The sequence below is a fragment of the Ctenopharyngodon idella genome, chromosome 7 (genome assembly GCF_019924925.1).
Source record: "Ctenopharyngodon idella isolate HZGC_01 chromosome 7, HZGC01, whole genome shotgun sequence".
NCBI lineage: Eukaryota > Metazoa > Chordata > Actinopteri > Cypriniformes > Xenocyprididae > Ctenopharyngodon > Ctenopharyngodon idella.
Window position 1 is genome coordinate 44,054,652 of NC_067226.1, and position 14,711 is coordinate 44,069,362.

A 14,711-nucleotide genomic window follows, 5' to 3' on the forward strand; every position below is an offset into this window, starting at 1 on the left:
CTACAGTAACTACATGTAACATGTTTAACAATGACACTGTAAAATAAAGTGTTATGACATTAAATCATATTTTAGTTTACCATAAATGCTTGTCAGTACATTCGTCAGTACACTTTAACCATATTTCAAAGACAATAAAAGTAATTATGAAATTACATATAAAGATGTACTTAAGTCCTAATTAAGTAGGTCATAAAACACTCTTAAGTTCAAATAAATGCATTTAATATAAATTTAAACTATAATACATTTTCATTTAATTTCAAATAACATGCAATTAAGTGTCTGAAAACATTACATTGAGTTTGCACTTAAGTATATTATTTCCGTTATAAGTAAAAAAGTATGCTAAAGTGTGTTTCTTTTTCACGAGGGATCTTCTGTTCATTCATAATCTGCTTTTTTTCTGAAAACCAAATCATATACTGCTGCAGCATCTTGTGTGTGGGCGGAGCAAAGAGCTTTTTTCCCAGTTCACATGTGAAGCGGGCATTTCTTAAAGGCACAGCAGCACAAAATACCCTGCTTTATTTTAAGGGTCAGAGAGAGAGAGAGAGTTAAAAAAAAGAGTTTTGAAAATCTAATTTATGATGGAAAAAATATTAATAATCAAATATATATGATATGACCCTTTAAAGCACAGAAACCTCAGTAACTGTTACCGTTATCATGCGCTGGCCGTTTAATCCTCTTGTCTATGTATTTCTCTTTGAATTTTAAGACACTTCAGGTTTGCATACCTTGCACTTTGCCCTCCTCTCATTTCTGTCCTGTAGGTGCATTAGCACAAAGCCAGCAGGATAACTGCTAGTTAAGCGATTTAGATGAGCAGCACACCAGCTGCGTATGTTCGACGTAGCAGCATGCATTAAGTCTCTGGGGTGCATTAAGCAGCGGATCAAATGGTGTGACCTTCAAATACAGGAAACGGCCTGTCAGTGCACACAGAGATGACTCAAAGCAGCCTAATGAAGCTTCCCAATTAAAGATAACAAGGGAAAAATAGGCCAAAACATCATGCAGTGTTGATGGTGACAGTAGAGCAGCGTTCTCAGCAGCAGCCGTGGTCCATTTATCACACCTTTCTAATTGTAGCCCAGAAATAGCATGTGCTCTATGGGAAAAGGCTAAATGTTTGTGTTTGCTCATTAGAAGTGTGTATGACGTGTTGTTGTGTGTGTTTGTGTGTACTGCAGGCCTAAGACCATGAATGATCATCAGGATCAGGCTGAAGATGTCGGGCTCCTAATACCTCACGATCAGTCAGAGCCCTCGAAGGACGATGACATGCATTTCAGGCAAGTTAGGACTTGAATGTAAAAGTAGACTCAACATTGATCGCCTTTGTATCATCTGGCTTTATGCTATTTTGGAAGTATTTTAGTGAAGCAAGAAGATCCACGGTTTGAGTCCCGCTGAGGCTTTCTGTGTGGAGTTTGCATGTTCTCCCTGTGTTATTGTGGGTTTTTCCAACAGTTCTGAGATGCTGGGATAGACTCCAGCTGTGACCCTACAAATGATTTGGAAAATAGATTAGTTAAGACAAGCTAGCCATAATAAACATTCAAGCCAAGACATACTCTCACAAGAAAACGTCACTTGAGTGTTTCCTACATTGGTTTTTGTTTCCCGACCCACTAAACAAAACTATTTTAATGTTTATTATTAAAAAATTCAACAGAAAGACGTTTAATATTTGCGTATTATTTTGTGTCAAACAGTCTTTTTTTATCTCATTCACATACAAGTCAGTCTGCAAACACAATATTCAGGTAAAATATTAGTTCAGTGCAATCATACTGTCCTTTCTATGATACCATCTCATGAAGAATAAAGATTTTTACTGTAGTTTACTGTGTTCATAAATAACACAAATAACCCAAATACCCCTTATCTGACCCTTAAGCTTTTTTTATTCAAGAACTTCCCTTGTGAAAAAGTACACTTTATCACACTTTTAAATACAGTACTTATTATTACAGAAATAACAAACTTTAAAAAAAATATACTTCAGTGTGAAATGAATGTGATGTTTTCAAAAACTTAACTGCATGTTAAATGCAATTAAATGAAAATGTAATATAGTTTAAACTGATATTAAATGCAATTAGCTGAACTTCATAGTTCTTTTTTGACACAGCTTTGTATGAAATTTCATAATTGCCCTGTTGAATGTACTGACAAGCATTTATGGTAAACTAAAATATACTTTAATATCATTTTTATTGAAACATGTATGTCATGTATTTAAATATATTTGTAATTACACATTTGTAGTGAAGTTGCATATTGAATAACACACTAATGTTCAAATTATAATCAAATATTTTACATGAGCTTTAGTATGTTAGACGACACTTCAAAATACTTTTTTAAAGCATGACAAAATTGTATTAAAATAATGATTTAAAATAGGTTTAAAGTAAAACTTTTAATTTGACTTTATTACAAAGTGCAGTTTGCAAAAGTGTACTTAAATGTGTTAAACATATGATCATGAAAAAATGCTGGGTTAAAAACAACCCAAGTTGGGTTGAAAATGGACAAACCCAGCGACTGGGTTGTTTTAACCAGCTTATGGGTTGTTTTAACCCAGCAGTTGGGTTAAATGTTTGCCCAACCTGCTGGGTAGTTTTATTTAACCCAACTATTGTTTAAAAATTACTGTATTGCTAAAAATGAACCCAAAATAGGTTGGAAATTAAAAATCAGACACATAATTACTAGAGGCAACAATAATAACCAAAAGTTGAACATTTATTAATAAGCAATTTAATAAATGTTTGTTTAATAACTGTATTATGTTCATTTATTAAACATATTAATAGATGTTAATTTCCAACACATTTTGGGTTCATTTTAAGCAAGCAATACAGTAATTTTTAAACAATAGTTGAGTTAAATAAAACTACCTAGCAGGTTGGGCAAATATTTAACCCAACCACTGGGTTAAAACAAAAAAAATTGCTGGGTTTGTCCATTTTCAACCCAACTTGGGTTGTTTTTAACCCAGCATTTTTTATAGTAAAGTGTACTCTTTTTAAGTACACCTAAGCAGCCTTTTTATTTCATTAATATTATATTACCTGCAATAACACTTTTTTTTTTCTTTTAAAATATACGTTTTACATTTGAAGTACATATTCAATACAATTAAGTGCACTTCTTTTTCACAAGGGTTGAAGTTTTAAGAATTTTATTTTGGGAATGTTGGGAATGAATCAAACGGTAATTCACATGGTGGCAGATTCCATTATATGTGTAGAGCAGTTCTTACAAGTCCACTCTGTGACTGAGTGTAACTGTAGGAATGTTTTTTCAGATGGGGTTTAGTTGAGCTTTATATCATGTGCTCACACAGTCATCCGCTCTGTTCGAGGAGCTGACTTCTACAGGGCGGAATGACTGAACAGCTCACTATCACAGAGGCTGTCTTTTGTTTCTTCTGTAAAAATCCAAGTTTGATGATCTTTATCCCCATTTACTTGCTTCTAGATGAATTATTGACCGTACACTGCTGCTGGGACATATTCTCTTTCTGGCTCTAGATGCATTTTGGCTGTTAATCAGCCTGCCTATGCAGAACGTCAGCCAAGGGCATACAGACACCCTGCCAGTCTGGTAACTCTCCACCTCCGCAGGCAGGGCAAGATGAGTCGCAACTGTGACATACTGCAGTCACCATGCTCAGCATAATAAGAGCGCGTGACTCATGTCTGGATAGCACAAAAGACACAGTAGCAATTGTAATATCATTTTTTTGCTTAAAGAACAAAGCGAAATGATTGAATCTATTAAAAGTAGTTTGAGGCAGCTGAATGAATGGTTATTAATGTGAGACATGTTACACAGATGTCCCTAAAGATAGTCTGTATATGTCATGATACCAGATACCAGAGCCAAACCTATTAAAAACAAGTAGAACAATTTTATCTCTCTAAGATAATGCAATGAAAAAAAACAACAACACCTTTTTGATTTAGAGATGCACCAATATTAAATTTCTACTCCGATTATTCAGAATAATATCTGCTCATACTAATACCGATTTTGTTTCATTTTCTTAAGGAAAAAATCTCTTCCAAATAATTCTGTAAACTATACAGGGAACCCTGTCATTTGATGCATTACTATAATATTAGAAGTTAAAATTAACAACAGAGCTGTTATATTCAACTGCTATTCATTTACAGATATAATAATTACACTCAAAAACTGAACTGTTTGTATACAACTCAGTTGCACATAAGGTAGTTTTCATAAACACTTGTCTTTATGACAAATTTATTCAAGCATAATTAACAGTAAATAAGCTCATCTTTAGTGTTCTTTATAACTAACTAATAAACTGTGAACATTGGATAACTTTCCTGAAGGAAATGCAATGTTAAGTAACATTGTTCACAAGCTGTCTTATTGATGTCTTTCCGCAGTTGAAAAACTGATTGAGCGATTACATGAGACATCATACATTTCAGTAAGTTGTACTGTATCTTGCGACATACCTTTTGATGTTCATGCATGTTTTTTTATGTTATAACTTGTATTAAACTGAAAGAACTGCCGCTTGAACCATTTATTGTTTGAATTTCGTGGTAACATGGACAGCTGAGACTTTGTTTCAGAAGTAACAAAGCTCTTTGCAATTATTAGACGGGAGACGCGCAACAAATAATGTTTGGTGTAGAGAAAAACTGCGGACCTGGATTCATTGCCAGGTTTTCACAACAAAACCCGCCCAATTGCTACTCAAACCTAGCCCAAAACCCAGTCGCATTTCAGGGGGGTCCCCTGGTAAAAATCGCATTCCAGGGGCTAAATATCACATTATTGGGGGCGCTTCATCCCGCGGACATGAAAAACATCCCACGACAACACTGTTAAAGTAGCCCAATTCCGATTGGCAACACTGTGCATAGGGTCATCTGCTTTAATGTCGCTATTTTTTTTACTGTTAATGCGGCGTCGACAGTCCTGACAACGTTTTTTCTGCCCCCTTTTAACATGTTATAATTTATAATCTGCCCTAATCATCAGCTGTTTGTAAACAATTGGCCGATGGTAAGCAATTATTGGCCAATACATCGGTGCATCCCCTATTTTGATGTTTCCCCCCCTTTTTAATTATTTGTAAGCTGTATTATAGTTAGGCCTATAGTATTTAATTTTTTATATGTAATAGCCTACCTCAATTATAAGTGAGCAAATCCAACCGTATATAATCACGTTTATTAATTCTACTTGAGCAGGGTTACAACAAGTAAACAGTTTTATTTATTATTTTATTTATTTTATTTTATTATTATTTTTTTTAATTGAGATTTGCTCCAGCACTGATAAAGCTACATACTGAACATATACCCTATAACTCAAAACAAACATAATACTAAAAAGAACTGTTAATTCAGATATGACCCCTGTTAATTTGTTTGCAATAAGCCAAAAATGAAAATTCTGTCATTAATTACTCACCCTCATGTCAGACCTTCGTTCATCTCGGAGCATAAATTAAGATATTTTTGATGAAATCCGAGAGCTCTCTGACTCCTCCATAGACAGCAATTTAATTACCACTGTCAAGGCCCAGAAAGATAATAAAGACATCATTATAATAGTCCATGTAACTACAGTGGTTCAACTTTAATTTTATGAAGTGACAAGAATACTTTTTTGCGCAAAAAACAAAACAAAAATAACGACTTTATTCAGCAATCTCTTCTCTTCCACGTCAGTCTCCTACGCAGTTGACGTAGTACACACATTGCAGCGCTTCCGTGTTTACGTCAGAACACCAGCTCAGTACTGGCCAACGCTGTACATGTGAGCAGCACGATGCATGCGGGTTATGATGACACAGGAGCCATAAAGCAAAATGCAAAACTTTAATGGTTTAACTATAGCCCAATTTGAATTTCAATGCAATGCAATGAAGAGTAAATGATGCACATTAGCTGATGTTTTATCTATTTTGTCATTCTTGTGCTGCTACAGAGGATGATGGGAAATGTAGTTTGGTCACATAATTCAGTCTTCTTCTCATAAACCAGCTAAATGAGTCTTTTCTGTAGAAACATGGAGGTGTTTTCTATTCCAAACATATGTGATTTACTTGTGATTTCTATGTAGTCTTAAAGGGATATTTCACCCAAAAATGAAAATTCTGTCATCATTTTCTTTCCCTCAAGTTGTTCCAAACCGGTATAAATTTCTTTGTTCTGCTGAACACAAAGGAAAATATTTGGAAAAATGTTTGTAACCAAGCAGATCTCGCCCCTCACCGACTGCCATAGTAATATTTTTCCTACTATGGTAGTAAATGGGGGCGAGATCTGCTTGGTTACAAACATTCTTCCAAATATTTTCCTTTGATGACAATGATGACAGAAAATGATGACAGAATTTTCATTTTTGGGTGAACTATCCCTTTAAGAGAAGGAAAATTCTCATTTTAATGGACAAAAATGAATATACAGCCCTGCAAACAAAACGTATATTTTTGGTCAAAAATTACTATTTTCTGTACACATCTGCATACCGCATTCTTTGACATTTAGTGGGTAGAATGCCATCCTGACTGACTCACCACACAGGAAGCCACATCACATGTTGCTGTGAAAAACACACAGCATACTTGTCTCTCACACACTACTGAGATACTGCTGGAGACTTCTATTTGTTTTTATTTAATTAAGGCATGCAGATGTTTGTAACTCATTGTGTCTGTGTTCAAGTGGCAACAAAAGGAATTTAGAATCATCTATAATAGATGTTCATTTTTATTGGATTCAGCAGCACAGTGCAGTGGAAACAATAGTGGCCTAAGGGGACATAATATTATCTTCTCTGGAACAATGATGTGTGAAAAGAAACATGTTTCTGTTCTCGAGTGTGGGTGTAGCGGGGTTCCCTGTTATGCTGAATGATGATAAAAGCATAACAGATGCATTTGTCCTGTTAGCAGCTGTACGGTGAGATAGAGGAAGATGTGATATTGTGCCAGAGGACTCTCTGCTGCACTCTTGGCCATGTGCCTGTGTTCCCTCCACAGCTCTTTCTCTTAGGGGCTGTATAATGAAGAGAGTTGTCATAATTTGATTTCTGATGTCATTAGTTGTCATTGGTAGTTGACATGTAGTTGCAGAGTTATTTACAGTTAGTAGAATGTCTAAAGTGGACTATTGAAATGAACTGTTAACCAATTATGACTTCTTGCACACCTAGTAATTCCCCTTTCTTCTTGTTGCATTATTAATTGACAAATAACCTTAGGAGCTAAAATATTTACACATTTAATTTTTTTTTCTTTTTTCTTTTTTTTTTCTTTTTTCAAATTCATTGATTTCTGATCCAAAGCCTCCTTTTAAAGCTTGATTATATATAGTGACACTATTGGTGTAGTAACGGATTAAGGAGCCTGACTTCAAGTAGTCACAAAAGGTGTGAAAAAAAATAATTGCAAACACAACTTGGCTGCTTTAATAAGTATATAAGATTTAATTCAAATTTGTTCTAATAGTTTTGCACATTTTTTTAATATGTTGATCAAACTGTAATTGAGACTCCAGTGTTACACCTAAACATTTTCTTTTTGATTTTGATCAATCATAATTGTAAAATTGTTGATTTTTAATAGAGAACACATTGAAACATTTTTCATATAGTATCATACAATTATTTTGCACCCAGAGAGACAATGCAATCATTTCATTTGTTAACAATTTGGATACCGTACTTGGTGTATTTCCTATAACAGTATTATCTGCATACATTTGACATCAAGTACTCATTCAATATTCGGTAAAATCATTCATATATAATGTAAAAAGAAGTGGTCCTAGTACTGACCCTTGAGGAACACACATTTTAGTACTTTAGTTAGAGGACCTTATACCATCGCCAATACTTGTACCCAGTGTTTAAAATGAACTTTTTCACTCACCAGCCAATTTGGCTACTAAATTTTTCATTCAGAACTTTTACTAGTCAAGTCAAAAATATCAGAAATTTCAGAAATAAACCAGACAATCAAAATCTATATTTAAATATATTTATTATTAAATCTGATTCTGAATCATTTAATGGATTTCAGTTTTACTACAGTCAGTCATTGTTTGAGGATACCATAAAAATAAAATAACAGAAATAAACACTAAATTCTCAGTGACTTCTCTTAAAGATATTAAAAGAGCATTTATTTCATTGTAATTTCCAAATATAGCTCAATCAAAAATTATTTTTTTAAATGGTAAACATATTGAAAAAGATTAGATCGGATGTTTCCTCACAAAACTCAGCGTACTGGATTCAGTGTACTCCATTGACATCATTTTAAAAAAAGCCTTGTGTCCTGCTTTTCACCTGCATTTGGTGGGTTAACAGAAGTTTGCATAGCACTTTATTTGAATTGTTTCCCTTTAGACATTCTGTTCATTATAAATAACGTTGTACCTACATGTCAACTAACTCATTACAGTATTAGTAGACAGTCTGCTAAATATTTGCTATGATCCCCCAACAGACATTCTACTGTTACAAGTACATGTCAACTTATTGTACTAACCCTAACCCCTTATTCCACTAACTCTACCCCTAACAGTCTTCTAATATTCTACTAAAACTCCAATGAGAGTTAGTTGACATGTAGGTGCAACGTTACTAATAGTCAACAGAATATTTAAAAGGGACTATAAAAATAAACTGTAACTGAAAAATCTATTTTGTGTTACGTGAATGTCTTGAGCTCTTGTCTGGAATCCTCTTTTATGCAACAGTCATAAGCTTCATGTTATGAGACGGCTATCTGCCTCGGGCCTGAGCATGAGCACATTTAGAGGGCTGAGGGTCATCAGCTTTGTAAGTTGTCATGAGTTCACCCTGAGGGCTTTGAACAATGCTGTGTTTGCTCAGTTTTGTAGTCAATGCCAAACTCCATATCTTAGGGGGAAATATATAAGTTCATTTTATATGTGCATGTGCCATGATTCTACTCATTTAAACTAAATCATGTTGGTTATCCAGGTTGATCCTCTTACATATTTTTCTCTATATCACACACAGGGTGCATCTAATAGATGATCTGTCATATGAGGACGTCAAGAAATGCTACCGTGGATCTGTAAGTACCAGATGCCATTCAGATCAGTTTCATTATGTGATTTATAACCTGTGAATACAGTGACCTGAAAAATATTTTGACACTTAAGCCATATTTTAAAATGTCTGAATGTCAAAATGTAAAAGTATATTTGAACATACTGTATTTGTAAGCTTTTTTTTAGATGAGACACATTTTTCTATGTCCCCAGGTTCTGTTTTTATAATCTCAATTCATCTTGTTTGTCAGAATACACAGATATTTTTGAATGGCAGTCAATGGAGAAAGATTTGTTTTGCTCCCAAATAGTGTAGTTACAGCATCTACCAGCAGGGGCTAATAGGGCAATGCTAACCAACTAAATCAGTCCTGGAGGGACACTGTCCTGCAGAGTTTAGCTCCAAACTTGTCCCAACTTGCCTGGAAGTTTTTAGTATGCCTAGTAAGACCTTAATTAGCTGGTTCAGGTGTGTTTAATTGGGGTTGGAGCTAAACTTTGCAGGACAGTGACCCTCCAGGAGCAGGACTGGACACCCCTGAATTAAACCTTCACTTGGTGTCATAAAAAATGTAAGTCTTTTGACTAAGATATAATAAATTAATCCTCTTTTATACTATCAATGTTGTTTTCTGAGCAATATCCTTCTCCAAGAATCTGATCCAAATAATATTTAGTTCAACATATCATGAATGTATAAAGTCAGTTGTCCTCAAGTTCACTCAGGTGTCTTAGGAGAATAACCACAGGTGTAGTTCATCACATTAAATACGAACACATTCCACTAACATTTGACAACCAGAAAATGTCACACCAACAATATCTGTTTATTTCTTATCTGTTTTAAAATGTAAATTTCTTTTTTGTAAAATGAGTTGTGCTATATTTTCTAAAATATAAATGCCATTTGTTTGATATCTTATCTAATGCAATACATTCATTCGTTTTAGTTGTAACTTTATTATCCAAATACTTTTTGGCTCACTGTTTGTACAAACGCATCCTTTGGAACCTTTAAAATTTGGTAGATTTTAGAATAGATTCTGTGACCACAGCTTTGCTACTCAGGAAATTTGAGTCACAGTCACAGTGTGAGATACTAGCACACAAAGATTAGCACTATGCCTGCAGGCCCCTAAGTGTAACCGGTCATATTTTACACGCACTGAGCAGAATTCGAACCAGCGTCTCCAGCATGGGAGGCGGGCACACTAACAAGGATGCTAAAGACTGCAGTCGCCAGCACACCTCTTGAGACCAGGGGAGTGAGGTTTACATGCTCGGCTCTTACTACTCTTACTCAGCTCTTACACACACCCCTCTAAACCTCACTCCCATCTGGGTCACAGCACCAATGTAATCAGTCCTACTCAAACCACTTCAAGCGGGATTCGAAACTTACTAGCTTGCCTCTGTTACACTCACCCCCCTAAATCTCACTCCAATCTGGGTCACGGCACCAATGTAACCAGTCCTATTCAAACCGCTCTGAGCGGGATTCGAATCGGCATCTCTGGCATAGGAGGCAGGCACGCTGGCGACTGATGCTAGAGAATGCGGTCTTTAGCGTCCTTGTTAGCGCACCCACCTCCTATGCTGGAGACGCCGATTCGAATCCCGCTCAGAGCGGTTTGAGTAGGACTGGTTACAGTGGTGCTGTGACCCAGACCGCATTCTCTTGAGGCCAGGGAAGTGAGGTTTACATGCTTACTACTCTTACTCAGCTCTTACACTCACCCCTCTAAACCTCACTCCCATCCGGGTCACGGCACCAATGTAATCAGTCCTATTCAAACCACTCCAAGCGGGATTCGAAACTGCGTCTCTGGCATGGGAGGCGGGTGCGCTAACAAGGACACTAAAGACCGCATTCTCTAGTGTCAGTCGCCAGTGCGCCTCTTGAAGCCAGGGAAGTGAGGTTTACATGCTCGGCTCTTACTAGCTTGCCTCATTTACATAGGCTTTGTTATAGACTTAAAGTCAGCATGAAACAGTAGTTGCGATAGTCTTTTCCTCCCTATTGTGACGTATATCCGAGTGAAATGGCTTCTCAAACTAGAAAAAATGTAGGGCGGTACTTGATTTTGTCCATGGGAAATTGGTCGGATGGTTGTGCTTTGCTATTGGTCGATCTCATGTGAGTGACAGGTTGTCCCGCCCTCACTCCAGTAAACATGTCATCAGAGATGTCATTGCAAGAGGGAGGGGAAGTTATTTTGATAAAAGATCACACAAAGGCACATGAATTTTTAAAAAAAAAATAATGATGTGCATGGATAAATCATTTATAATAAACATTGCAATATTCCATAAAAAATAAGAATTGTTGCTTTTGATTTCATGTTGACTTTAAGACAATGCTTTTATCACAGCTCAGTGTAGATGTACAAGCAGGGTTAAACATTCACGGGGCACTCCTGACTGGATCAGCCCATCTACATAATGAACATCATCCAAATGATCTGTTGTGCATCAGTGTGCTCTGAAACGCTCTGAGCTGCAGGAAGCAAGAGTGAGAGAGATAAATGCGCTAGAAACAAGCCCACAAGTTTTTCCGTCAAGGTGCAGTGGGTGTTTCTGCTGCGTGCATGTGACGGGGCAGTGAAGAAAGAGAGAGGGTGAGACAGAGAGAGTGACGCTTCTGAAGTAAGAAGAAACGCTGTGTTAGCTTACAGGAAGAGGACTAAGCTGAGCTGGCTCTCGGGTCCTGGGACAGCAGGGTAACTGCAGTACGCACACGCGGTGCGAGGCAGCCTCTCGGCTCGTGTGGAGCGTTTGAGTCGTGTCAGCATGCTTAGCTTGGTGCAGAGCTCGCATCCCTTACGAGAAAGAGCCAAGCTGCAGAAGAGCTGTGCGAAGCAGCTCATTTCACTTTCCTCTTCTTCCTCGCAGACCGTCAGCAAGTACAATGCGCAGTACCACAAGCTTTTCCAGAGCGTTCCCAAAGAAGAGCTTCTAATGAAAGGTAAGTTTGTTGTCTTTCTCCTTCTACAGCAACCTCTTGCGTTTCAGTTTACTGCATCTTGCCGCTCCTTGTAAAGTGACCTTGTGAAAAGATTCTTTTAATAGTGCTACTCTAGGTTCCTCATTAACACCTTGCAGGTTTTTTTTTAAAGAAGTTTGGTTTATGTTTGGTTTGCTCCTCTGCATTGTTAATAAAATGTCCATTATATACAGAGGGGGCAAAGGTCAGAAACCACTAGTGAAAATGCTTCTTATTTTGCATTTTTGCAAGTCTCTTCTGCTCACCAAGGCTGCGTTTATTTAATCCAAAACATTAATATTGTGAAATATTGTTACAATTTAAAACAACATATTTTAAAATGTAATTTATTCCTGTGATCAAAGCTGAATTTTCAGCATCATTACTCCAGTCTTCAGTGTCACATGATCCTTCAGAAATCATTCTGATATGATGATTTGCTGCACAAATGAAGAAATATTTATGATTATTATCAATGTTGAAAACGGTTGTGTATTTTTTTTTTTTTTTTTTCAGGATTCTTTATTGAATAGAAAGCTCAAATGAACAGCATTTATCTGAAATATTAAAGCTTTTCTAACATTATACACTAAGGTTCAAAAGTGTGGGGTCAGTAATTTCTTTGGGGAAGAAATAAAATTAATTAATACTTTTATTCAGCAAGGATGCATTAAATTGATTAGAAGTGACAGTAAAGACGTTTATAATGTTACAAAAAATTCTATAATAAATGCTGTTCATTTGAACTTTCTATTCATCAAAGAATCCTGAAAAAACTGTTTTCAACATTAATAATAATAAATGTTTCTTGAGCAGCAAATCAGCATATTAGAATGATTTCTGAAAGATCATGTGACACTGAATCTTAAAATATATTGAAACAGAAAAAAGTTATTTTAAATTATAAAAATATTTCACAATTTTGCTGTTTTTGCTGTATTTTGGATCTAATAAATAAAGCCTTGGTGAGCAGAAGAGGCTTCTTTCAAAAACAAAACAAAAAAATATTATTGATCTAAAAAATGTTAACGTTAGTGTATATTGTGTTATGTTAAATATTTTATAATATTGTTTACAATTCACAAGCATAACAACTTGCGTGAGAATTTTATTTACATAAATGTGCATTCATTCAATTCATTTAATTCATTTAACTTAGTGTGTCCCTAGAGCTGCATGAACACAAGTTTATGTAAAACCTGGGGATCATATTATCCAGCATGATCCAAAGAGCATCTGACTGTATTGTAAAAAGAACATCACATGGTCAATGTCACAAATATTTTATAATTCTAAAACTTTATTTCAAGGATTAAATTTGGAATCCCTGATTTTCAGTGTGTTCTCAGTCCTTTAGATCCCAATGTTTTGCTTGTTCATCTTGATTACATTTGTTAATGTTGCGCTCTATCTGACATTGGTATCAACATTTTAACTGCTTTGAGCTGTCGTTCAAGTGAAAGAAGACGTCAGAATTTGATGCTGCTCTTGAACTCTCACTCAAAAGTATCAGCTTACTTGCAGTTCTCTTGTATAAGTGCACTTGTGACCCCTCCTTTAGTGTACTCCTGTGCCCTGCTGCGAGACATCCTGCTGCAAGGCCGACTCTACATCTCTCGAAACTGGCTGTGTTTTTACGCCAACCTCTTTGGTAAAGACATCAAGGTGAGCGTCACGTCTTCAGCTTATGAATATAGCTTGGATAGACATGACTAGAAGGTTCATTCCCAGGAAACATTAGCATTTGTGTTAGAAAATGGTGCAATTTTTTAGCATTTGATTTGAAAACTGAATGTTATATGAAGCGGTATTTTCCCAAGTACCCAAAGAACCAAGGCCTATTACCACAATATAGGGCTTTTTTTAGTTAACCCTGAGTCATGCTAAACCCCAGGTAAACAGAATCCTGGTTATCTTGATTCACGTTTCACACTTCTTGTAATTTACCTGGGGTTTACAATTATTCCTGGGCATTCATAAACTCTTGTTTCAGACTGTGGGCCCTATTTTAATGGTCTAAGTGCATGGTCTAAAGCGCACGGCGCAAGTGCACTTAGGACGTGTCCGAATCCACTATTGCTAGTTTAACGACAAGAAAAATGGTCAGCACGCCCAGCGCATGGTTTAAAAAGGTTGTCCCTATTCTCTTAAAGAGTAATGGGCACCGCATCGTTTCACACTGCAGACAATTGGCACTGCAATGCGGGAGTTAACATCACAAAAGCGGTACAAAAGGCCCATGCACATCAAGAACTATAACTATAACTAAATTAGCGTCCACACGAATGCACAATATTGTTATTAATTCTAAGCATGCGCTACAGTATTGTCGTCTGCCGCTTTAAATGCTCAAGCTCTTTAAAGGGGACCTATTATGCCCCTTTTCACAAGATGTAATATAAGTCTCTGGTGTCCCCAGAATGTGTCCATGAAGTTTCAGCTCAAAATACCCCACAGATCATTTATTATAGCTTGTCAAATTTGCCCCATTTGGGTGTGAGCAAAAACACGTTTTTGTGTGTCCCTTTAAATGCAAATGAGCTGCTGCTCCCGACCCCTTTTCCAGAAGAGGGCGGAGCTTTAACAGCTCACGCTTCAGTTGCTCAACAACAACAAAGATGGAGAATCTCACGCAG

The 14,711-nt window shown here is 36.3% G+C and overlaps 1 protein-coding gene across 4 annotated transcripts in view; it reads left to right on the plus strand.

Annotated features, from left to right (window-relative positions):
• The window catches only part of gramd2aa (GRAM domain containing 2Aa), a 38,557-nt gene that overhangs the window by 6,806 nt on the left and 17,040 nt on the right, over positions 1 to 14,711 (plus strand). For all 4 annotated transcript variants that reach the window (XM_051900858.1, XM_051900857.1, XM_051900856.1 and 1 more), the window contains exons 2-5: positions 1,197 to 1,298; positions 9,058 to 9,115; positions 11,985 to 12,057; positions 13,637 to 13,740. In XM_051900858.1, coding sequence (XP_051756818.1) covers positions 1,197 to 1,298; positions 9,058 to 9,115; positions 11,985 to 12,057; positions 13,637 to 13,740 — 337 coding nt within the window. The remainder of the gene's footprint in view (positions 1 to 1,196; positions 1,299 to 9,057; positions 9,116 to 11,984; positions 12,058 to 13,636; positions 13,741 to 14,711) is intronic.